This window comes from Kryptolebias marmoratus, linkage group LG18 (assembly GCF_001649575.2).
Source record: "Kryptolebias marmoratus isolate JLee-2015 linkage group LG18, ASM164957v2, whole genome shotgun sequence".
Classification (NCBI taxonomy): Eukaryota; Metazoa; Chordata; class Actinopteri; order Cyprinodontiformes; family Rivulidae; genus Kryptolebias; species Kryptolebias marmoratus.
In genome coordinates this window covers 4,791,892-4,816,281 of record NC_051447.1, presented here as the reverse complement: position 1 = coordinate 4,816,281, position 24,390 = coordinate 4,791,892, and the positions used below count along the sequence as shown (strand labels likewise).

Below are 24,390 nucleotides of genomic sequence, written 5' to 3'. Positions count from 1 at the left end.
ACACACATTCAGTAAACGTGTGTGTGTGTTTCAGGGCGCGGCGGCGGTGGACGGCCGCCTGAAACGAGGCGATCAGATCCTGGCAGTGAATGGCGAGAGCCTGCAGGGGGCGACTCACGAACAGGCCGTCACCATCCTGAAGAAACAGAGAGGAAGTGTGACGCTGGACATCCTGTCCTAACAGGGACACGCCTGCATGCAGACACACGTATGAACACATGAACCCTGCTGGGACTCAGGTGGAGCAGGATCATCGCCTCAGAGCTTCCCAACATACAAAAAACCTGTTAAACACGCCCAGTCCCAGCAGGTGTCACCTGACGGTAGCCACGCCCCCAGGTCGTCTCCTTCTCGTCTTCCTGACTTTAACCCTTTCAGTTAGGTTTCTCCATGTTTCACTCACACTTTCTCCATCTCAGATTTCAAAGTAGGTTCTGCTGTTCCACTTTAAAGGTTCTGGTTGTAGAACCTTGTCCAGACGGACACTGGCGACCTGACGTCCCAGGAAAAATGTTTAAAGGAACCGTGATTCCTTGATGCTGCCATCTAGTGGTCGAGCTGGAGATCTGTTTATGGTCCGCATCAGACCAAGTTATGGTTCTGCCAGAACTTCAGAACCTTTAATGACATCAGACCGAGTTACGGTTCTGCCAGAACTTCAGAACCTTTAATGACATCAGACCGAGTTACGGTTCTGCCAGAACTTCAGAACCTTTAATGACATCAGACCGAGTTACGGTTCTGCCAGAACATCAGAACCTTTAATAACAACAGACCGAGTTATGGTTCTGCCAGAACGTCAGAACCTTTAATGACATCAGGCCGAGTTACGGTTCTGCCAGAACTTCAGAACCTTTAATAACATCAGACCGAGTTATGGTTCTGCCAGAACGTCAGAACCTTTAGCATCAATATGAGGTTCTATCTGTGAAAATGTTTTTCTTTTTGTTCTTACTTGACTCAAACTGACTTCTTCAGTTTCTTCCTGCCTAATGAGGTGGATTTCAGGATCAGTTCCTGTTCTTTTAAGACACAGAAAGTCAGTTTCTGTCTATCCATAACCAGAGGTTCCTCAGACAGAACCACCTCAGACCCATTAACTCTTAGAACTCCTCTAGAACAGGTTGGGTTTGGTGAAGAACATCTTTAGTTTGACTGCTTCTTCCTTCAAACACAAAGCGTCTGATGGGGAGAAGTCCGTCCAAAAGGTGGTTCTGCATGCTGTTGATCTCACACACTGAGAGGTTCTGTTATCAGGCTGAGGGTTCTGATGGAAACTCTATAAAATCCAACAGATCTAATGATTGGAACACATTCGGAACAAAAAGGGAACTTTGGTCCAGGAAACTTTTCATCTGGTTGAGATAAAATGTCTTCTCAGCTGTTAAAGCCTCTAATGGTTCGGTTCTTCACCGGGTTCTGTTCTGGAGGACTTGCTGCCATCAGAACCTTTAAAAGGTCAGCTTGTAGGGGCTTTTCTACTGAAAGTTTCAGGAAGTTTAGGCTCTTTTTCTCCATTCAGACGTTCTAATAAGAACTCTGAAACACCAATGCTGGGTACCCCTGACCCGTTCAGAGCCCGGTTCCTCCTGTTGAACAACAGGAACCAGAACTATCAGAGAAACCCTGGAAAGCCTCTTCCTCACAATGAAAACGTGTTTAATAATCGAAACGTTTTTGGATTTCAGTTCAGAGTTTAGTTCTGGATTTAAAAAGGTGCCATCTTTTGATCAGTTTTTATTTTTTATTGAATTCACAGAGTCCGTTTCCTTTCTGCCATCGTGTTTGTCTCCATGGAGACAAGTCTCAGGAGCCCGTCACCACGGCAACAGATACGGCGTCTTCCACAGGAAGCTGAATCTTAAAGGAAAACTGTTAGCATCCGTGCTAATGCTAATCAGGTCCTGCGGTTCTGTTGGGTTCAGTTTGTCCTTAATGTGAAACGTTCTGGTTCCACAGAACGGCGTCACATTGAAATTAGCTGTGGGTCAAAGGTGAAGCAAACTGTTTCCATGGAAACTTCATGGCTTCAGACTAAAGAAACTTTAGGAGATTCAGATCGAAACATCTGAAGGTTTAAGATGAAGATCAGGAACAAACTGAGGTGATGGAGGTGGAGCTCAGAAGCTTCTCGTCAACATTTCCGTTTGACTTTTATTCAGAAACGTTTCAGGTGTCCTCGAACCTTCGTTCATGCAACTGAAACTGACAAATAAATGAAGGCCAAACTCAAATATTTTCTCTTGAAAATAGTAAATCAGAAAGAAATAGTCTCCTTAATGCACAACAATCCTTCACCCATGAGCCTGTGACTGGAAAGGTCCAAGGTCAGTCAGACTTCATCTGCACCTTTAAGGAAATCAGAAAAAATCAACACTTTTTTTATTTCTTAGTTAATTTATGACTATTTTAAACAAAATATTAACGAGCCAGCAGCTGGTGAAACAAACGAGCAGCTTCTTTGTTTTGTCTGAGCAGATTTCTGGTTTGTCGTTTTTTGGGTCTGAATCAATATTTGAACATTGAGGCTGTCGGGAACTCTCTGCTCCACTAAACCTGTTTTTATGTCTTTTAAGTTTTACAAAAGCACTTTGTTGTTAAACAAAAACTTGCTGCCATGTTTATTTGTTGTTGTTTACTTTAGCACGTGGTAAATATTAACCACACCGCCTTGTTCAAATACTGACTCAGAGACAAAAACAGCTGAAAATAAGGCAGAGATCTGCTCCAACAAAGCAACGACCGTGCTGAGTTCACATCAGCAGCGATTAGTTTCGGGAAGTAGTCCCCATCACCTCGCAGCTCAGATCCCTGCAGTGTTCTTGAAGAACGGCTGAGAAATGAAATTGTTGATGTTTTCTAAGGTTCTCAACACGTCTTCAGGCCTCATGGATGCTGATCTGAACGTGTCTCTGTTTGACCTTTGACCTTTCTGGTCCTGGTCCTGTTGGTGCGTTTCCTCAACATTTCCTCCCATTAAATGTTGTATTTAAATTATTTACAGAAACATGAAGTTCAGCCACCAGCAGTCAGCTCTCAGCTGAGGAAAACTAAAGGTTGATTAAATCATTTAAACTTTCACACCTGAGCTAACATGTTAGCTTTTGTTAGTTAGCTTTTTAACACTAAAACAGTTACGGAGCTCAAATGTTTCACAGCATAGAAACATATAAATCTTCACAAAACAAAAAATGAAGTTTTCAGCTGGTTTCATCTTCTGACGGTTTAGGGTTCAGAACAGATTATTCCCTGAATTCAAACTGGACTAAATGTATTTTCAGGAGGATTCATCAGGATGTTAAAGATTAGCAGCTTTTAGTCTTTAAAGGGACGACCGTCTGGAAACATATCAGGACTTTATTTAGAATCACTGTCTTGATGTTTTGTAGCTGAGTTGTAATTTATTTTCTGATTTGTTATTCAGCATCACTTCATCAGCTTTTTGTGCCTCATTCTTCTGTCAGAATCCAGCAGTTTGATTTGTTTTTACTCTCTGTCTTCGTGTTGTTCTGTGTTTTCTGGAAAATGTCATTTGTAGAGAAAATTCAGATGCTGTTTAGCTGAATCATTAATAAATAATCAGAGAATTCAAACTATTTGTGAGAGTTTTTTTAAAAATCAACAACAAACCAACTGGAAGAAAATCCAAAAAGATTTTTCAAAGATTCATACAGTTTTCATACAACTGGAAATGACCTGGACACCATCTGGACTCCACCTGGACTCAGACTCTACATGGACTCTACCTGGACTCGGAGTCCACCTGAACTTCACCTGGACTCAGACTCTGACTGGACTCAACCTCGATTCCACCTGGACTCCATTTGGAAACGACCTGGAATCCACCTGAATTCAGACTCTACCATGACTCTAACTGGACTTGCACTCAAACTGGACTCAGGCTGGACTCGGATCTCTAACTGGACTCAGACTCCACCTGGACTCCACCTGGACTCCATCTGGACTGGACTATAACTGGACTCGGACTCTAACTGGAGTCCACCTGGACTCCACCTATACTCTAACTGGACTCTACTTGGACTCTGACTCAACCTGGACTCAACCTGGACCACTACCTGGTGTTTTTTTCTGGATTTCTTCAGTTCATGCTCCTTTGAATCCGCCTGTTAGAGTTCAGATTCTGTTTCCTGTCAAACTCTGGATCTTTGGTGTTTTTCCTGGATTCAGCAGCAGAAACAGGAACAGATTGGTTCCCTGAGAGACTAAAACTCTGATCATCTCTCACATGAACGTTTTCTCTATAAATTACAGACTCATAAATTAACCGTGACCCCTGCTCTTCTGGTATTTTTCCTCCAGCAGATGTTTCTTGATGATTCAGGCTGTTTAGTTTAAATATTCATTCTGGGTTGTTGTTTCATTAATGAGTAATAAGAGCCAACACAGCAGCTAGTTATGAAAGATAAATATTAATCAGCTCAGAATGCAAAGACTCAGGGTTAACAGAGTGAAGAAGGAAAACAACAACCAGATTATTACTGTTTAAAGGTAAAAATCAGTCAGATTCAACACAAAGAGGATTTCTGTGGATTAACAGGAAGAGACTGAAGGCTGACAGCCAATCAGATCACAGCAGGAGGGTCACATGGCCGTAGATTTGTCCTCCGTGAGGTCTGTGATCGTATTGTCGTAGATGTTCCTTCTGCTTTGTTTCCTGAGTCGAACACAAACAGAAACACATTCATGTTAGAATGCCTGAAAGGTTCTAGGTTTCTGACTTCCTGTTGAGCAGGAAGCTGATGATGTTGGAGCTCTTCATCATTTCTTCCTGAAGGTTTATCTCAGTGAAAGGTTGTGTTTCTCTGTTCTCTGCCTACCTGAGGACGTCCAGACTTGTCTCGTACTCGTCACACATCTCGTAGTGGTTGTCTTTCTTCGACTCCACGCTGTTCGATCTGTCGAGCCACAACACGTCCCGTTAACAAAACAAAAGTTTAATCTGGTTTGCAGAAGATCCTTTCTGTAGTTAAAGGTTATGTTATGACCCAATTCTTCAAACCAGCTGCAGGTTCCAAACCACTTTGTTACAGTGTCATTTTTATCTTGTGAAAGAGTAAAAACCTGTCTCATAGCGTCAAATCATTTGTAAGAACATTTTAAAAATACCAGTAAAAGCCAGTCTGTAAAAGATGTGGTTTTCCTGTTGTAATGTGTTCAGTTTATTCATGTCAGCAAAACAAAGAAAACGGCTAAAGAATGGAGTTTTAGTTCTTATAAAAATATCTTTACAAATTAAACCATTTATGACATTATTTTTGCCATTGGTGTTGATGGTGTTGTTGGTGTCTTCCTGTTTTTACCGGAGGACGTCCAGCTTGGTGTCGTACGGGTTTCTTTCCACATACTGGTTTTCTCTCACCGACTCCACACTGGGAATCCTTCTGAACACAGAACCATTCAGATCATCACTAAAGAGGCTTCGGCTTCAGTCTGAGCTGAAATAAGCTAAATGTTCAGCTTCTGTTTTCCTGCAGCAGCAGGAAGTTTAACCTTCCTACTGGAAACTCATCAATGATCAGTCAGCTGATTGATCTGATCGGTTCAGATGAAAAAACTAATTTGTTTTTCAGTGTTAAAGGGGAGGAGGAGGAAGAGGAGGAGGAGGAGGAGGAGGAGCAAGGAGATGGACTGACCTGCTGGACTTCTCACACCACATCCTCTTCACCACGAAGCCGATGAAGGTGAGGAGGAGGAAGCTGGAGACGGCGATGAGTCCCGTCAGCCACTGAGGCAGCAGCCGCTCGCTGCTGGGGGTCAGAGCTGCAACACCAGAGGTCAAAGGTCATGAGTCAGAAAAACTGGGTCTTTACCTGAATCGGGTCTGAAATGTTTCCTAAAAAACATCAAAACAAAAACCAAAACCACTCAGCCTCCCACCAGAACCAGAGACCCGTTCAGAACCGGCAACTGGTTTGGTTCTGAACCAGTCTGAGTTTTATGAGGGGAGGGGGCGCTGATGAAGGAGGTAAATAAGAATATTGACCTCACTTCTCAAACTGTCCTCAACATTTATTCAGAGTTTCCCTCAACAGCTTCTCCCTGAAACCTCCGACTGGATCAGGACCGGTCTCTGGATCAGGACCAGTCTTTGGTTGAGGACCAGTCTGTGGTTCTGAACCCAGCAGCTGTTGTATTTACAGTATCTCCCATCTGACTTCTTCAGACAGCTCCCTGGTGTATCTCAGTGTCCTCCTTCCTGTCTGTCCCTCAGTCTATGAGGACGTCCTGCTCGTGGTAGATTTCCACGTGTCCCATATTCCTTCTCTGATGATGGATTTAACAGAACCTTGGAACTCTGTTTGGATCCATCCCGACTTGTGCTTCTAAAAACCTTTTGCGGAGTCCCTTTAAAGGGGGTGAATATTTATGCAGTCACTTATATTTTTATTTATTTGTTGACTTATTTACATATTTTAGCAACACAATGTTTTAGCTGTCAGAACTGCTGCCTCACAGTAGGAAGGTTCTGGTTCTGGGTTCTGTGTAGGTTTTCTCCAGGTTCTCCGGGTTCCTCCCACAGTCCTGAAAGCTGCATGTTAGGCTACCTTCAGGCCTCCTTTGGAAAGGAGATCTGTGAGCTCAGAAAATAAAGATTAAATAGATTCTACTTTGTGGAAAGTTGCCTGTTGGATTAAAAGCTACTTCCTGTTAAACGTAACTGATTTATGGCAGCAGTAAAAGCGTGAAAACTTTTTATTTTAGCTCTGATAAGACGATCAGCTGAAAACCTGACATGTAATAAATTTTAATAATAAAAACTTTATCAGGCACCACCCTTCCTTAGAAGAAAGCTGCTCTGCTGGTAAAAACCATAAACTTAGTTTATTTTTTATTTACTGCCTCAGCAGATCTTCTATTTTACCCAGCATGCTTTTCTTCCATATGGCTGCCCCCATAGATCCTACCTGTCGTCTCTAATCAGAGCTTTGATGTTCAGGAGGATTCAGAGGAACAGGACAAGGTTTGGACCTGGGGTTTCAGAATAGAGCTCACAGATACCCTTCAGAATAAGAGTCTGTTTCTGTCAGCTCAGATTCCTGTTGGGCTGCAGAGAAGAACGCTGATGTTGGAACCTTCTGCATTTCTTGTTATTTCAAACCTGACATGTAATAAAGAGAACAGAAACCCTGGCTGAAAACAGCCGAACTGTCCCTTTAAAGGAGGTAACGGAGCCATTTTACAACATGTTGATGTGATGAGCAGGAGGAGGAAATAAAAGCTGCTTCCTGGAACCTTCAGTCCTCCAGAACATGTTGGAAACATCAGAACAAGTTTCAGTTCAAACTGACGGTTTGAAATCCTTTATCGATTATTTCTCTGATTCCACTTTAAAATAAAATCCTGTAGTTTTTATTTTTCCCCTTCAGGGTCGCAGGGGTTCTGGTCCTGGTGTCCAGCTGCCACTGGGCTCACCTGGACGGCTCACCTGGACCCGGATGACAAATGACTGAATGAGGATCAGAGCAGAACCTACCTGTCTGAGCCGTCACGGTTCCGATCAGCAGCAGCGAACAGAACGTCTGAGCAGACCCCTTTCCCATCTTGGACGCAGCAGGTGTGAAAGAGAACCGCTCCGTCTGAGAGTCCCAGGTGATCTGGGTGGACCCGTGGGTCGGTTCTGTTAATCAGTAACTGTTCTTATCTGCTGCCTGAGCAGCAGCAGCTCCCTCCTCTGTTTCTGTTCCTCAGAGTTCTGCAGAACAGACGACCTGATCAGGGTCCAGATTCGCCTCAGCAGATTCTCGCATCGTCGTCATGGAAACGGTTTCTGTCTGCCTCACCAGATTTACAGAAACAAATGTTTGCATCTGGTTCTGATCCACGTTTCACAAACTGAGCTCAGGTCCAGGTCTGACAGAATGGTTCTTCTGGACCAACAAGTTCTCACAAGAAAAACCCACCCTGAGTTTATTTTGAATTCCAGGTTTTCTTCCCACTCATGACTTTAATAAACATTCTTCTTATTCAGTGAAAGAACTTTGAGACGGGAAAGATGCTTAAAGTTCAGTTTAATTCAGATAAACATTCAGTAAACTATGAAATAAGATATTCCCAGCAGCTGCTTCACTTTATTCAGCTGAGGTTTGAAATAAATATTCAAAACAAAAACACTTTTTCTGTTTGTTCTCTAAAGACTCAGATGTTTGTTTGAAAATTTAAAAAGAAAAAAACATTTTTTAGAAGAGTTGAGTTTCAAAATAAGAAAAATCTATCAATTCAGTGTATAGTAGATGTTTAATGATATTTTTCAAAGAAGAACATTCTTTGAGTTTTAATTGAAATGTTTGCTGCAGTTTGGGTTCTGATGTTCTACAGGAGAACACATGTGGGGGACGGTTTGGTTCTGAGCGTGCTCATGAGGTTCAGGTTGAACTGAGCCGGGTTGAAGTCCCGCAGGTCCGACACGCAGGTCTGCTGTCCGCCCTGGTCCTTCTCCCTGGAGGTGACCCGGTACTGGGCCTTAATGTTCCTCAGAGGGTTGTAGTCCGGACTGATGTGGTCTGGACAGCGGAACGCCTCCCTGATAACAGAACCGAGCTGAGACAAGGCCACAAAGCCGTTCCTGAACGTCACCATGCGGACCACGGGTGAGTAGACGAACTGAACGTACAGCAGCTTTCCTGACAGGAAGAAACCCAAAACGATGGTTACAGAACCAGAAGAATCCTGGTTCAGAGCTCAGAAACCCAAACAGAACACTTACCTGAGGCCACGTCCCAGACTCTGATGGTTCTGTCCTGAGATCCCGTGAAGACAAACCGGTCGCTGTCTGAGAAGGCGGCGCAGAGGACACCCTCGAAGAACAAACCCTTACCAGAAGAGTTGAAAAAAAATCATCAGTTACAGAAACGTTCCTGAGCAACAGACTCAAACCGTGACCTCTAACCTTGTACTCCATGGTGTGGTCCAGAACCAGCGGGTTCAGGGCCCACAGTCTCTGCACCGCATCCTCGGACCCTACCAGGGCGTGAGCCCCCCAGTTACTGGCTGTCACACAGGTGACTCTGCTGCGATGAGGCTGCAGGTCAGAACCACCGCCGCTGCTGAAGTCGTGCAGCTTCACCTCCCCGCAGCTGGTTCCATACAGCAGCCTGCGGTCCGGCAGCAGGGCCATGGAGGACGGCGGCGCGTGGAGAAGCGACAGCGTGATCCTGCCCAGGGGCCCCTCCACTGTGGGGAAACTGTCTCTGGTGGTGATCTCGAACAGACAGATGGAGTCCTCGTAGGCCACCGCCAAGTGCTTCTCCTGAGAGCTGACAGCCAGGCAGAGAACCCGGGACCGGCTCTCTGGGGGTGGGATGCAGAGCGTCTCCTTGGGGAGGGTCAGTGGGTAGATGAGGACGGTGCCACTGCTCAGACCACAAAGGAGTAAACTTTTGTTCTGTGCTAGCTCCAGACAAGAAACCTCAGCAGAGACGGGCAAACGCTCCAACGGAGAATCTGCAGAGAAAAGTTCAGGTTTCTGAGTCATCGAGGACCAGTACCGCTTCCAACACATTCCCAATCTGTCCAAACATGTGAACCAGTTTATGGTTAGGATGGTAAATAAGTCTCCAAGCAGCTGTCAATCTGAGTTCTTTAAGAGGTAAGAACCCCTCTTCATATCAGCGACCCGGCCAGGAGTCACTGGAGACCTGAACAATTGGATCAGGATGGTTTGGATCAGGATGGTTTGGATCAGGATAGTTTGGATCACGATGGTGTGGATCACGATGGTGTGGATCAGGATGATTTGGATCACGATGGTGTGGATCAGGATGGTGTGGATCAGGATAGTTTGGATCACGATGGTGTGGATCAAGATGGTTTGGATCAGGATGGTTTGGATCAGGAGGTTTGGGATCAGGAGGTTTGAATCGGGAGGTCTGGATCACATTGGTTTGGATCAGGATGTTTGGATCGGGAGGTTTGGATCAGGATGGTTTGGATCGGGATGTTTGGATCGGGATGTTTGGATCGGGATGTTTGGATCGGGATGTTTGGATCGGGATGTTTGGATCGGGATGGTTTGGATCACGATGGTTTGGATCGGGAGGTTTGGATCACGATGGTTTGGATCAGGATGATTTGGATCAGGAGGTTTGGATCAGGATGTTTGGATCGGGATGTTTAGATCAGGATGATTTGGATCACGATGGTTTGGATGGGCAGGTTTGGATCAGGATTGTTTGGATCAGGAGGGTTTGGATCAGGAGGTTTGGATCAGGAGGGTTTGGATCAGGAATGTAAATCCTACAGAATCAGAGGAATAATTTGTTCAAATGGTCTCTCACCGGTCTGGTTATTCCAGATGATGACCTCTCTCTGGCTCTGATGGTGAACATAGAAAACCTGATCTCCATCTTTGGTGATGGCGACGTAGGCGGAGTCTGCTGGAATGTGGGCGGTGGGTTTGTAGCAGCTGTCATATTCCACATTCCACATCTGGATGGAATCTGCAGCCGTTGAGGCTGAAATCACAAATCGGTCGTAGAAGAAGACCGAAGTCACGGGAGCGTTGGAGCCACACAGGGAGTCCAGCAGCGCTCCGGTGGTCAGGGACCAGATCTGCAGAGAAAAAACAAACGTTGGGTTTCTCTTTACTGCCAGAACCATAGTGTCTGCTTCCTGTTTGAGAAAGGTCAGAGGTTAGGCTTCGAGTCTCACACGGACGAGCTGGTCTGCAGCTCCGGAGACCAGATGTTTGTAGTCTGAGGAGACACGGGCGGACAGAACAGTGTCCTCGTGCTGCAGGTCAAGGAATCCATCCACAGAGTCGGAGTTGATGTGGAACAGACTCAGAGTCCGCTCGCTGCCTGAAGACGACAGAAACATGGCCGCTCAGAGGATGAGTCAAGAAATTTCCGTTAGGAGTTTGAAAAGTTCAAACCTGCCAACAGGATGGTTTCATCCTCGGTGACGGAGAATAAAGACGGACGCAAAGGAAACAACTCAGCCGTTTGTTTACCCGTCATGGAGATCTGGTAAACAACAACAACAAGAGTGAGGAGTTTCATCCTCTTCTCTAAAAGTGAAAACAGATTTCTTTATCAAAAATTACCGGCAGCTAAGGACTTTTATTAATCTGTTAAATCCAAACAAAAATAGTTATTTCTTTTAATTCAGACTTGCTTTCATACTTTATTCTTTTTATTGGTTTATTTGTCACATTTGAAACAAACTGATGTCAACAAACCTAACATGTACAATAAAAAATAATATAAATTTGTTGGATTAAAACTGTAGAAATATAATATTAAATTTTTTGTTTTATGTTTCCATCAGAATAAAGCAGCTAGTTTAAATAAAAGCTTCTGTATCAGGAGGAGGATTTCCTGAACCTGACACCTGGAGGAGAAACTCACCTGATGGATGAATCCTTCCTCTGACACCACCAGCACTTTCCCACGCCTGGGTAACGTCACAGCGCTCACCGGACTCAGGCGACCTGCCGGTTCCTCCAGCGGAACCTCCACGCTTTGATTTCTGTTAATTGGATCGTAGATTCTGACCTGAACGGAGTCGCACAGAGACACCATGGAATCTCCCAGAACCCCCAGGACCACCGAGGACTTCTCACTGCTGCCCAGGTGGATCTCAGTCCCGTCCGGACTCCAAACCTTCACCTGCAACAACCCCAGCTGATGAACACCTAGGCTCTTCTACACAGCACTGAGCTGGGCTCAGAACCAGGTTCAGGTCCAGAACCAGTCAGACAAGGATTGACCTCATAGAGACCCAAACGGGTCATAAAAACCCACACAACAACCACAAACTAAACAAACAAACAAAACAATCTAAAACTACCAAAGATTTCCCCCAAAAACATACCTGAGGCTAAACAACACCCCCAAAAACCCACCTGAGGAGAAACCCCACTCCCCACCCCAAAGAAACAACACCTGTAGACAGACACACCTGGAGATGCTTCATTTGTCTCAGAAACTGTTTTTTTTTAAAGCTGCTGTTGATCATAACTTTATTTCAGAAACATTGTGAAACAGAGTGAAACAGACTCCGGCCCCCACCTACCTGTGTCCAGGTGTAAACCAACAGCAGCTGCTCCGACTCCTGCAGGTAAACAGGTGTGGGGGTGGAGTCAACAGGTACCGCCTCCTGGATGCAGAGCACCTGTTGGCCGCTCATCAGGCTCCACCTCCTCAGAGAGCCATCAGCAGCCAATGAGAGGCAGTGGGTGGAGCTTTCACTGATCTTCACAGATAAAAGTGAAGCTGCAGAAAAACAGAAAAGGAGGTTTTAACTGAACCAGACCAAACTCACAACTGTTTCAGACACCTGGCTGCTGTCGGACTCACCTGTATGTCCCAGCAGAGTGTGCACAAGCTGATAGTCCACGAGGCTCCAGACCACCACCACGCCCTCCTCAGAACCTGAAACCAGCAGCTGGACCGCGGCGCTGACATCCACACAGACCAGACCTGAAAACAACCAAGGGGCAGAAAACAACTTCAGGTTTTTGCTCAGAAACTGAAACATTTTCTCCACATCGTGTCTTTCACATCGTCCCCCATCAGGTCTCTGACGGTCTCTGTGGGTCTCTGAAGATATCTGGGGGTCTTGGGGGGATCTGTTTTCTTTTAAAGGACTGAATAAATTAGTAGGTACTGACCTCCATGTGATGCAGACAGTGTGTGCTGCAGTGGCCCCCCAGGCTGCTGCAGGAAGCTGTTTTTCGGGATCAAAACCGGTTCTGGACTGGTCTGGAGCTGATTTTCACACTGGTTGCACAGCTGACCAATCATAGTGAGGCAGGAGGTGGACAGGGAGGACAGTCGTGCCAGCAGTTCGGAGTAAAACAGAGACTCATCTGAAACCAGAAATTAAAAAAAGACATCAGGTTTCCAAGTTCTGGTCCAGATGGAACCAAACATTACAGCTGAACCACACTGACCCATTTGACCGTGCAGAAAGTCCAGGCTGGGCTTCATCAGAACCAGAGCATCACGGATCAGTCCAGTTTCAGAGCAGTCCATGTACTGGGAACACTGGTCCAGGTCGTAGATCACACTGGAAACCCCGAGGACTTGGGTCTGACAGTACAACCAGCTGGCACTGCCTGTGGACACACAGAAAAGCAGAGACTGAAAACCCTGGGTCCACTGGAACCGCAAAGACCAGAGACCCTAGGTCCACTGGAACCACAGAAACCAGAAACCATGGGTCAACTGGAACCACAGAAACCAGAAACCCTGGGTCGACTGGAACCGCAGAAACCAGAAACCATGGGTCAACTGGAACCACAGAAACCAGAAACCCTGGGTCCACTGGAACCGCAGAAACCAGAAACCTTGGGTCCACTAGAACTGCAAAGACCAGAGACTCTTGGTCCACTGGAACCGCAGAGACTAGAAACCCTGGCTCCACAAGAACCACAGAAACCAGAAACCCCGGGTCCACTGGAACTGCAAAGACCAGAGACCCTGGGTCCACTGGAACCACAGAAACCAGAAACCCTGGCTCCACTGGAACCACAGAGACCAGAAACTCTAGGTCCACTGGAACCGCAGAAACCAGAAACCCTGGGTCCACTGGAACAGCAAAGACCAGAGACCCTGGGTCGACTGGAACCGCAGAAACCAGAAACCCTGGGTCCACTGGAACAGCAAAGACCAGAGACCCTGGGTCGACTGGAACCGCAGAAACCAGAAACCCTGGGTCCACTAGAACCACAGAAACTAGAAAACCTGGTCATGAAGACATGGAGGAGAATAAGAAGAAGTTTTGTTCTCCTCAGGACTTCAAAGGAACCCTGGAATAATCAGATAATCTATCAATATTCCATAAAATAAATTCAAGTTACAGACTTTCTATTTGTTACCTATAACTTCCCGTCGTAGCTCCTCCCACAGCCCGGCATGCAGCAGGTGATAGGTCAGCTCCTGGAGCTTCCTGATGTTAGCCAATCCTGGAGTGAACCACAGCGGCTGGGGTGGGGCCTGTGGCAGCAGAGAACCAATCAGAGGGAGTTTCCGACTGTTCACTTTTTCTGTTCTTAAATAAAACTGAACTGAAGCTTCAGTCTCTTTAGATCAAAAATCATCTGTGAAAAGATTAATTTAATCTTTTTTCTCTGATTTTTAGATCCTGTTTCCCGATCTCCGGCTGATGCTTCTTTCTTGGTGTGGTTTTACCTTTCTGTCAGACAGCAGCAGAGTCAGGCCTGGCAGAGACGCCGGCTTCAGCTTTCCGGACCACCGACCCAAGAAGTACTCAGCCAGGATCCTGTGACTCCGCCCCCGGCGCTCTGACGTCAGGTAGCGGGCGGAGACCGCCTCAGAAAGGAGCCTAAGCACAAACAGCTGTTCTTTATTCCATGTTCATGTTCTGAGCAGTAAATCAGAACCTGAAAGTGTTTAAGCCCAAAGAACAGAACCAGAAGTTTATCTGCAGCTGAAGCAGGAACACAGGAACCAGAGGAGAATGTAACAAAACACATGAAAGAGTGATAAACAAGGAAATAAAACCAAAAGGTTAATGGATAACTTGGACATTTTAAAAGAAGTAAATTCTGACAGGACTGATAAGCTAAAGGCTAGTCTTCAAAATGACTGAAACACAGAACCCAAAACCCTGATGATCTGATCAATAATCTGATTATCTGATTGGTTACCGGCTGCTGAAGGCGAGGGCAGCCACTCCATCAGTCCAGCGTTCCTCCAGCTGGTCCTGGAGGTCCAGTTTGAGCCGGGTCCACAGGAGGGGGGGCAGCCGGATCAGGGAGGGGGTTGGGGGAAGGGAGTATCTGTACACCTCACTGATGACATCATCATCCAGAGACATGACATCACACAGCTCCGCCTCCAGCAGGCCTCCCCTGTGGCATCATGGGAAAAAGAAAAAAATGTTTGCTGATTGATATAAAAGGTTTAAGACACAAAAAAAGGGTCTAAAACACAAAATGGAACCCAGAAATGAACGAAGAATGAATGGAAAGTCTTCTCACCTTGCCAAAGCGATGTATCCCAAGGCTCCGCCCACCAACTCCTTCCCATGTTTCTCCTCCAGCCTCAACAGGAGCTGTGACATCACTTCCTGTGTGCTGGCGCCCAGCAGCAGCTCAGTGCAGGGGGTGAAGGAGGTCCAGCGTTTGGCGGCGGACATGATGAGTTTCAGGTGGAGGGGACAGCCAGTGGACTCGAAGCTCTGCAGCGCCGCGTCTTTCTGCTCTGGGGTTAATGTTCTCCGTGATGCTCGCAGGTACGACTCCATGATGAGTTCACCTTCGTCACGGGACAAACGCTCCACCTCGAAGAAGCTCTGCTCGGTTCCCAGCTTCAGCCTCAGGTGGGCAAACACTTCGCTGTTGGTATCCATAGAGACCAGCAGGTGGACGTTCGACGGGACGTCAGGGGGCAGCCAACACAGTTTGTGGGCGTGATGTCGGTCTGAAAGCTGGTCCAGAGAGTCCAGGACGATGAGCAGAGTGTTCCCCTGCTGAGAAACATCCTCCAGCGTGTTCCTGAAGAACCGCACCAGCTCCAGGTGAGCTGTCAGAGGAGGGGGCGGAGCCAGACTGCACGCCAGACAAATCTGCAAACAGACGCTCCGAAGGACACAGTCGATATCAAATCTCTGAGGTTGACGAGCCGCCAGCAGCCTGATCACCATCACCCCTTTGGACCCCAGGACGCCATTCATCTCCTGCACCAGTTTACACAGCAGAGAGGTCTTTCCCATCCCGGCTGTGCCGTGGACCACTACTGGACTGTGGCGGACCGTGGTGGACTCCCACATGGAGAGGCAGATCCTACCCAGAAGCCCCTCTCTGCCGTGGACACCTCTGCTCTTGTCAGCACTCATGGCTGTGTGCTGTCTTGCCTCTTCAACCATCCGGTCTTCCTCTTCCTGGATGCTTCCTCTGATCATCCTCCTCAGCTCCAAATGACCGATCGCAGCCTGGACCCGGTCCTTCATCTGTGAGATGAACTGCTGACAGACACTGTCCAGGTACTGAGCATGCTCCTTGCGGGTCGGATCGATGCTTCCTTTGCTCAGCTCCACATAATGCAGGTTCAGGATTTTCTGAGACGTTTCGTTGACCCGGGACTTCAGCTTCATGAGGAGCTCCTGGGATTCGGTGTCCAGCAGCCCATCAAATGTCACGTCCATGAACTTGGCGAGACGTTTGGGTCCGTCCCTGATCCTCTGCCGAGGAATCTCCCGGACGAAGAGCAGAGATGATGCTTTACTGTTGTCCTTCCACAAACCGTCTTCAAACTCCTTCTCTGTGACTGAAGGACAAGAAGAGATGTTGGCTCTGAGAGACAGAGGAGGACAAACTGGAGGACACGTCCTTGCTCTCACCTGATGTGTAGAAGAGTCGTCTCTCCTCGAAGGTGATGTCTCCATCTGCCTCAGCGTCCGTGGCCGCAGAGCGAAGAACCTGCAGCAGATGAGTCTCCGCAAAGCGCCAGGAAAGAACGCTGTTATCGTGGAGATGCTTGTCTTCAGGTCGAAGGTCGCAGTAGTGGGGGAAGTGAGCTGTGATTGGCTGAAGAACGTAGGTAGGCGGGACAGCATTGTTGTCCTTTAGGAACCACTGCTGCAGCTGCTTGATGCCTTCAGGGTTCTTGGAAAGTTTGGACAGAAGAACCTCAAACAGTTTCTCCGGGACGAGACGAGGAAGAACTCGGGGGCCATACCGATTCCCCAGCAGGCCCTTTGGAGCCCAAACACACACACACACACAAAACCTGCATTACCAATAAAATCATTCAATGCCCACCTCTCCGGGCTGTTCCACCTGCTCCCTACCCTCACTACAGATGTCATCTGCAAACATCGGAGACCATGAAGACTTCTGGCTGTCCTCATCTGTCAACCTGTCAGTCACTGAACAGGAAGTGACTCAGAGCTGACCCCACCCCTCCATCCCTCTAAAAGTAATTCATTTGATGTTTTTTTTTGAAGAAGAAGAAGAGGGAAGCCTCACGATGAAGGCCGGTCCAGCTGAGACCTTCTGACACGTCCCGATCTCCTGCAGGGAGACCTCACAGACCCCGTGGTCTCCAAATGGGACGTTTCGTAATCCCCAGCGCAGATCCACCACCTGGACAGGAAGTCATCTGATTAGAACTCAAAGCACCAAAACATTATGACCACTCGGGCAGAAACACCTGCTGGAGGTTTTAGATGGTGAATATTTTCTTCCTTTATGCTGCATTTCTTTAATTTTATGATTTTATTTCTGTTTATTGGTAGTTTGGGCTCTATAATCTATGCAGAAAATGTCCACACATGTTTTAATAAACCATGAAGCTGCAGCTAAAACTGACCTCAAACACCAGACCCAGACTCCGACAGAAGGACAGGACTTCTGGGTATGCTTTGTCCAGCAGGACTTTCCTCTCGCTGTTCATATCTGAAGCCAGAACAGAAACAGAAAGATCTGCAGGATCAGACCTGAGCAGAACAAAAACCCAGACTCTTATTCTGAAGAGTATCTGTGAGCTTTATTATGAAACTTCAGGTCCAGTCCTCTTCCTGTTCCTCTGAATCCTCAAACCCTCTGATCTGTGGGGGTGGCTATGATGGAAACATAGGAGGAAGAAAAGCAGGCTGGGTAATATAGAAGCTGCTGAGGAGCTGGTTGCCATGGTGATTCCCAGAGAGGGACAGCACTTCAGGCAGAGACACAGAGTAAAAAGTAAGCCTCAGACAAACAGTCTCTAAGTGAAAACTATCAGAACTTCTTGACCCATCAGCAGCAGAAGGTTCTGATGGTCCCACGGGTTCAGGTTGATGGTTCTACAGGGTTCTATGGAGGAGATATGAAGAGTTAAAAAGAGTCTTCACTTCCTATTTGGAAGCTCAGATCCAATGGAAGTCAACGAGAGTTTGGGTATGTGACCTCTGACCTCTGAGAGGACACCATCAGTCCTCCAGCAGAGACACACTGGGTGGAAGAAGACAGAAATACTGAAGAAACTGTAGAAGAAGAGAACAGACTGTGGGAATAGGAGGTTTGAACATTTTTGGATGAGGCCAGGTTCTAAGAAGAATCATTTCTTCCACGTCGGGTTCCTGAGTTTTCTCATCTCATGGATGTATGTTCAGAACCGTGTCGACCTCCACTCAGACCTGAACCTCAGCAGCTTCAGTCTTTGTCTCAGAATCCAGCCTTCTTAAATCCCCTTTTTAAGTTTTTTGTACATTTAATAATTATTTTTTCACTCAATAACAAAAAGTTTTAACTTCTCCTTTAACTGATGTTTTACTTTCTGGAGACTGAACAAAGCATCTGATTTGTTAAATGAATTAAAATAAATTAATCTTTAATTAAATACTTGATTAATTACCGGAATAATCAATGAACTGACTGATAGCTGCAGCCCTGATCTGAACCCGGACCAGGACTTCAGACCACCAGATCCCACAGAAACACTGAGTCCATCTGACCTGTGAAGGTGGAACTGAGGAAGACTCTGATCATGTTGCTTTTCGTCCTCTGAGCTTCACCACAGCGTCCTGTCAGGATGTCCTGCAGGTCCACGTCTCCTGCTGCTGCCATCGTCTTCAGCCTCAACCCGCCGTCCTCGTCTTCATCTGCTCGGATCTGTGGAATCCGTCCTCCTCCACCTCGCTGGTGTCCTCGGAGACTTTCCTCTACGACAACCTGTTGTCCCTCAGGACGTTCTGTCTCCTCTGTCTCCAGTTGCTGCTGATGTTTGTGAAGCCGTCTTTCTGCTGCCGGTTAGACTCCTGAAGAGACTGAGAGGATCACACAGAACCTGACCGGAGGGATGGAAGCAAAATGTCTCATTTTGTCTTCTGAGGAGAATCTGGATCTCTGAGGAGAATTTGGGAGGATCAAACTAAAACCAGAAGGGTGCGTTACTTAACGAAGAAGAAAAAAATAATCTGCTTTCACGTTATTTCATATTTAAATACTCATGTTACTACCTAATATAAAAACGATAACATTAAAAACAATGATCTCAGGCAGACCGTTGGATCAGAGAACCTGTTTGGCGAAGTTCTGGACTTCTGGGTTTGGTTCTGATGAGTCGGAGAAGCTCCCTGATTGGCTGAAGCAGATGACCCGTGGTGACCTCAGGTTCTTCCTCAGCTCACCTGCTCAGGTGTTCCTGTCGCCTCACCTGAGTGTCACCGAGGACCCCCTGGGGGGGCGGGGCCCCAGGGGGGCACCACTCTCAGCTGCAGCTCAGACTAATTACAGCTGAGAAACAAACAAAGTGACATCATGCAGGTGATTCTGAGAGAAATTGTAATTCAGATATGTGCAGATAGAAACTGAGTCTCATCTTTAACCAGTAAAACAACAAAAAATCTGAACATTTTACCTTAAAATGATTCAAAATCTTCTGAAGAGGATTTCAGTTTTAAAAGTCAACATCTCTGATCTTTCCTCCAGTAAAACTAGAATTAGACTTGTGACTGATCTGCAGCTGGGTCTGATGTTTTTAATCTGCAGCTCTTTGTTTTTTACCTTCAGGCTGTTTTTGGTTGAAATCAGCAAATCTCTGAGGACTTTTCAGCTCCAGCTGCTCAAACAACAACAACAGTTCACTGAAATCAAACCACCTTCTTCTGTTGTTACGTTTCATTCAGCTGCAGGACTTTAACATCTTTAATCCAAATAAAAATCTGCATAAAAACAAAGACCTTCATTAAATTAAACCCAGATTTTATTTACAAAACAAAACCTTTGCATTTGTGGAAATTAGACCAAAACAGAACTAAGGTTCTTTAGAACCTTCTGGACTTTACACCCAAACTTTGTAACTGTAAAAATTAACAGGTGTAATAAATTATGTGTTTATAATGTTGAATATTTAAACAAAAAAATGCTTTAAGCATCTTTCACTGTTTTATATAAAAAAAATATAAAACATCTGAGATTAAACAAACTTTTTAGGACTTTTAGTTGATTTAAGGCTTTTTTTAATTACATTTATCTACAAAAGCATGAATATTTGAAAAATCTGAATTTATCTGAACGGAAAATAGAAAGACGTTATTTACTTAAAATCACTCTTAATGTTTTATTAAAAAAAAGTTTTTTAGTATTCTATTTTAATTTTATAGGCGGTTTTAGCTATAGATATTTCGTTAAATATAAGATGTTATGTTATTTTAGGTGTAAAAAAAAACAACACATTTTTTAGATAAATTTGTTTTATTATTTTTGTTGTTTGTGTCTACCTCGTGAGGTTGTTTCTGTCGGACCGTCACAGTGTGACACTACCGGAACGAAACAAAGCGCTAGCATGATTAGCTTTACTTGCTTTTGTCGTGATTAAGGTGAATATTTGAAGTTGTGTTGGAGGTAAAATGCAGTCTATTATATTATTTATCGAATATATTCATTTTATTTGGTAAATAGAGTGAGAATCCGGGATAAATAAGTCAACATAAAGTCGGAGCTTCACAGTGTGATACCACCGGAAGTGCTCCTGGCGCTAGCAGCGTGTGTGTGTGTTTGTGTCGGTTTGGGTGTGTGAGGTGAATATTTGAGTCTCCACAGTAACAATGTCTTCAGTTCAGTCTCTGAGAGAGTTTATCAGCGAGCGACTAACTGCTGCTGCTGGAGAAATATTCACAGAGTTTGAAAAAACCATCGTCCAGTACGAGGAAGAGATCGACCGTCAGCGCAGACTGCTGGATATCAGCTCGAAACCACAGATAANTGTATGAATATAATATACAAGTTTCACTTTTTAAATGGAATTACTGAAATCAATCTACTTTTTCATGATATTCTAATTTTATGACCAGCACCTGTATATTCATGTCACACTACACCATACCACATAATTTTAAACCATGTAAACCGTCTTACCTCTGCTATTTCCTATTTTGTTTCTATTTTCTTATCTATTCTTCATTTATTTACTTATTATTAATTAGATTTATTCATTTCTTGCCTATTTATTTACTTAATTTATTTCTTTATGTCTTTGTTTATTTGACCTATTTTCTTAATTTTTACTTATTTTCTGACAGTTTTAAATCCAGTCAAACCAAATTTCACTAAGAACCAACCCCGAAGAGCTGGATTTACAACAAGAACATACACTCACACAAGGCAAACAATAAGATCTAGCACTGTTTTTATTAGAATCTCTCCCTCTCCTAGCTTTCTTTGCAAACTTCTCATTTTCCGAACTTACACACACTTCCTATGTTTTTCCTAACTTCAGAAAAATGAGCTGGTTTAACCCTTTTTTTGTTTGTTTTCTTCTTCTTCTTCATTTGCTTCTGTAATCTAAAATTCTAGTTTCTATTTGTTCGCAAAAATCTAAATCAAAGCTTCCATTTTTAGGTCACAGTGAGACAGAAAGAGAAAGAAAGAGACAAAAAGTTATCTTTACGGAAGGCCTTTAAAACTACCCAACTGCTTGTCACCCGCAGGGAGACACTGGAGAGAGAAATAAGAAAGGGAGGGTGTGTGTACTATCTGTGTGTGTGCATGCATGTGGGGTGTGGGTGTGTGTGTGTGCGTGCGTGTGCGTGTGTCTGTATGTTTGTTTGACTCTTTGTTCCTTCTCTTTGGAAGGAGAAGAGAAAAATCAAGTCAAAATTGGTTTTAAATTTTAAGACAACTAATTTTAACACAACACATGTAACAGAACAACACATCAAAACAGAACATAAAATACAAACCCAGACACAAAAAACCACAAACAATATCCAAAAGGAACTTATTAATCTGATTTATTGACCTAATCGTTAATTTGCTGATGCTATTTAATGCCCAATTTTTAATGTGTGCACACAAACTAATAATTTATATTTTAAAAAGGCTGTATTTTATTTGGATCAACTTATTCAGATGTTTCTTCCTTTGTTTTTTTTGATAATTAATTTTCATTTATTTTCTATTTTCTTTTTCGGCACCTCACATTACCATTTAGGAGCTGGCCTCTTTTGTCAGCAATTTTAAGCTGGAGGGCTTTCAATAAGAGGTCATCTTGACCCCCACCCGTGCACGGTTTTTCAGCTCCAGACCTGGCGGTGAAAGATGTCAAATTAATTTTACTTCCTCCTTTTTCTTGCTGTCTTCACTTTTTTATATCCTGTTTAAACTTCTTTACATCCAGTACCCACTTGCTTATTCTTTGTAACTCACACTCTTTCTCCATCCCCCACACCAAGTAAGACAATGACATTCTTTCACTTCCTCCTTCCACCAGTTGGTCTAACCTCTTTTAAAGCCTTTACTCTCTTTACCTTCCTGTGACTTTTCAATGGCCTTTAACACAATATCTTTCTGATCAGAGATGGTTTTAAATTGTTCATTCACACCTTGTGGTACCCCTGTGCTTTTTTTTTCTTCTCTCACACACACTGAGCCGGCTTTCTCTCACTCACTCCCACTCATACGAGACGACACCAGATCCACCACAAATAAACAGAAAAAACATTACATCAAAATATTACACCTTTCATAGGGACTTCAATTTTATTATTTTGGGAGTCTCTTTTACTAATAGAACTTAAGGGGTCCTCAATTTCCGAGTGTTCTATATACTCAGCTAGACAGAATCGCCGTTCCGCCTTATCTCGTACTCTCGCCAGAATACGAGTGGAGTGCTTACCTCTAGGACAAGGTGAAGGTCTATCAACCGACAACTCAGACCGCAGGGGTCTCAAGCCTGAAGCTTTCGATCCTTCTTTTTTTTGTCTTTTTCTTTTTAGAGACTCACTACCTTTCAATTGGCCAAATTCCTCTTATTTTCCTTCTTTTTCAAGGTCCCCGACCTTCGGGTCCCGGCCCCAGGAGTTCCAAACTCCTCTATTTACCTTCTTATTTAACCTTAGCTTCTCTTTTATTTGTCTCCTTTAATTTACAGACAGTTCTTCAAGGACATTAAGAGTTTTAATTTGGTTTAACGGCCGAATAGTGCAGAGTTTGTGTATGATAATACAAACAGGTTCTGCTTACCTTTTATTTGATGGCGCCAATCCCTCAATGTCAGAGTAGAGCTGTCACCTGGTCAAATGGTAGTCTTTTCCAATCCCTGATGAAGCCCCCAAATTGTTGAGGCATCTACCTTTACCTCCCCGAGTTGGTTGTTGGGAAAGACCTTCAGGAGATGTTACCTTAAAGTTTAACACATTTATTCAAACACCATTAGTCAATATTCATACAATTATAAAACCAGATGCATCTGGGAGATGTCGAGATAATATATACTACCGTTCTCTCCCCGAGTTGGTTGTTGGGAAAGACCTGGAGACGTTACCTTAAAGTTTAACACATTTATTCAAACACCCTTAGTCAACATTCATACAATAATAAAACCAGATGCATCTGAGAGACAATCAATGGGAATGAGACACAGATCATCTTGAAAACTAGTCAAGCCATCAACCCAGGATTGTCTGAAGAGACAAAGTATGTTTGTCTGGTTTTATTACTAGGCCCCCTTCCTCCAGAGGGTGGATCACTGCCTCCCTTCTCTAGAGGTCAAAGGGCAACTTCTTTCCCCCTCCTTGCTGGCACATCCGTTGCTCACATTCCAGGGTGTCTACCACCTATCTCTCTCTTTCCAGATAAACTAAACAACTACTTGCTAAAGCTTTTAAAATGGTGGCTAAATATAAAATGGTGATAAACACAAATCAGATAAAGATATAATAATCGAATGTTAAAATAAAGCATGGGAGAATAAATACAAGGCCTTCTATTCCACAAAGGATAGTGGGGACCCATCGTCTTCGAGAAAGAAATGTGTCCAGAAAACAATCCTGAATGATCGTCATCGGCGATCACTTAAATGTTTGGAGAATTTAAATCTTAGAAAACAACAGTAGAACTCTGGTCTACTTTAAATAGTGAAAGTAAGAGCATTTCCGCACACTCAATGTGAAGGGAACTCAAGGGAATGGAACTGAACAGCTTTGTAGCCTTAAGAAAACCACTATTCAGTGAGGCTAACTGGAAAAACAGGCTCCAACCTCTCTCTGTAGGTACTTGGTTGTGACTGACTTCCTTGCGGCCTCATCCTGGTTGCCATTTTTCTGCAATATACCAAGGTACTTGTAGCTGTCCTGGACATCTGCAATGTTGCCTTCGGGTACTTCAACCCCTTCAGTTGTGATCAACTTGCCTCTCTTGGACACCATTCGACTGCACTTATCAAGTCCGAATGACATACCAATGTCCTTACTGTATATCCTGGTGAGGTGGATCAGGGAGTCGATGTCTCACTCAATCCTGCCATACAGCTTGATGTCATCCATGTAGAGGAGGTGACTGATGACTGTTTTACTTTGGAACTGGTATCCATAGCCACTCTTTGCAATCATCTGGCTGAGGGTGTTCAGGCCCATGCAGAACAGGAGTTGGGACAAAGCATCACCTTGGTATTTGATGCTGACTTGTGCAATTGGCCTCTAGAG

At 44.7% G+C, this 24,390-nt stretch overlaps 3 protein-coding genes across 12 annotated transcripts in view; 1 reads left to right on the top strand and 2 right to left on the bottom strand.

Moving 5' to 3' along the window:
* patj (PATJ crumbs cell polarity complex component) overlaps window positions 1-2,342 on the top strand; it is a 48,906-nt gene extending 46,564 nt beyond the window's left edge. For all 9 annotated transcript variants that reach the window (XM_025009639.2, XM_037981340.1, XM_037981341.1 and 6 more), the window contains one exon: window positions 35-2,342. In XM_025009639.2, the coding sequence (XP_024865407.1) occupies window positions 35-181 (147 nt within the window). In that variant the 3' untranslated portion in view covers window positions 182-2,342. The remainder of the gene's footprint in view (window positions 1-34) is intronic.
* Window positions 2,343-3,586: 1,244 nt separating this feature from the next.
* pdzk1ip1 (PDZK1 interacting protein 1) lies at window positions 3,587-7,650 on the bottom strand. Of its 2 annotated transcripts, none has more exons than XM_017432581.3 (5): window positions 7,496-7,650; window positions 5,655-5,781; window positions 5,322-5,402; window positions 4,839-4,916; window positions 3,587-4,675 (listed from the first exon to the last, which is right to left on the bottom strand). In XM_017432581.3, exons 1-5 carry the CDS (start codon window positions 7,560-7,562, stop codon window positions 4,603-4,605), a joined length of 426 nt encoding a protein of 141 aa, XP_017288070.1. In that variant the 5' UTR covers window positions 7,563-7,650; the 3' UTR covers window positions 3,587-4,602. The 2 variants fall into 2 exon arrangements, with proteins under 2 accessions (XP_017288070.1, XP_037837271.1); XM_037981343.1 differs by having other exon boundaries at window positions 5,322-5,399.
* Window positions 7,651-8,013: 363 nt separating this feature from the next.
* nwd1 (NACHT and WD repeat domain containing 1) lies at window positions 8,014-19,433 on the bottom strand. Its single transcript, XM_017432560.3, has 20 exons — window positions 19,326-19,433; window positions 18,421-19,201; window positions 17,298-17,383; window positions 16,955-17,071; window positions 16,327-16,681; window positions 14,966-16,253; window positions 14,633-14,836; window positions 14,154-14,307; window positions 13,841-13,958; window positions 12,914-13,078; window positions 12,632-12,829; window positions 12,318-12,440; window positions 12,034-12,233; window positions 11,367-11,627; window positions 10,892-10,982; window positions 10,669-10,817; window positions 10,296-10,569; window positions 8,909-9,462; window positions 8,726-8,831; window positions 8,014-8,642 (listed from the first exon to the last, which is right to left on the bottom strand). The coding sequence occupies exons 2-20, from the start codon at window positions 18,530-18,532 to the stop codon at window positions 8,332-8,334; spliced, it is 4,866 nt and encodes a 1,621-aa protein (XP_017288049.1). The 5' UTR covers window positions 18,533-19,201; window positions 19,326-19,433; the 3' UTR covers window positions 8,014-8,331.
* Between the last annotated feature and the right edge of the window lie 4,957 nt (window positions 19,434-24,390).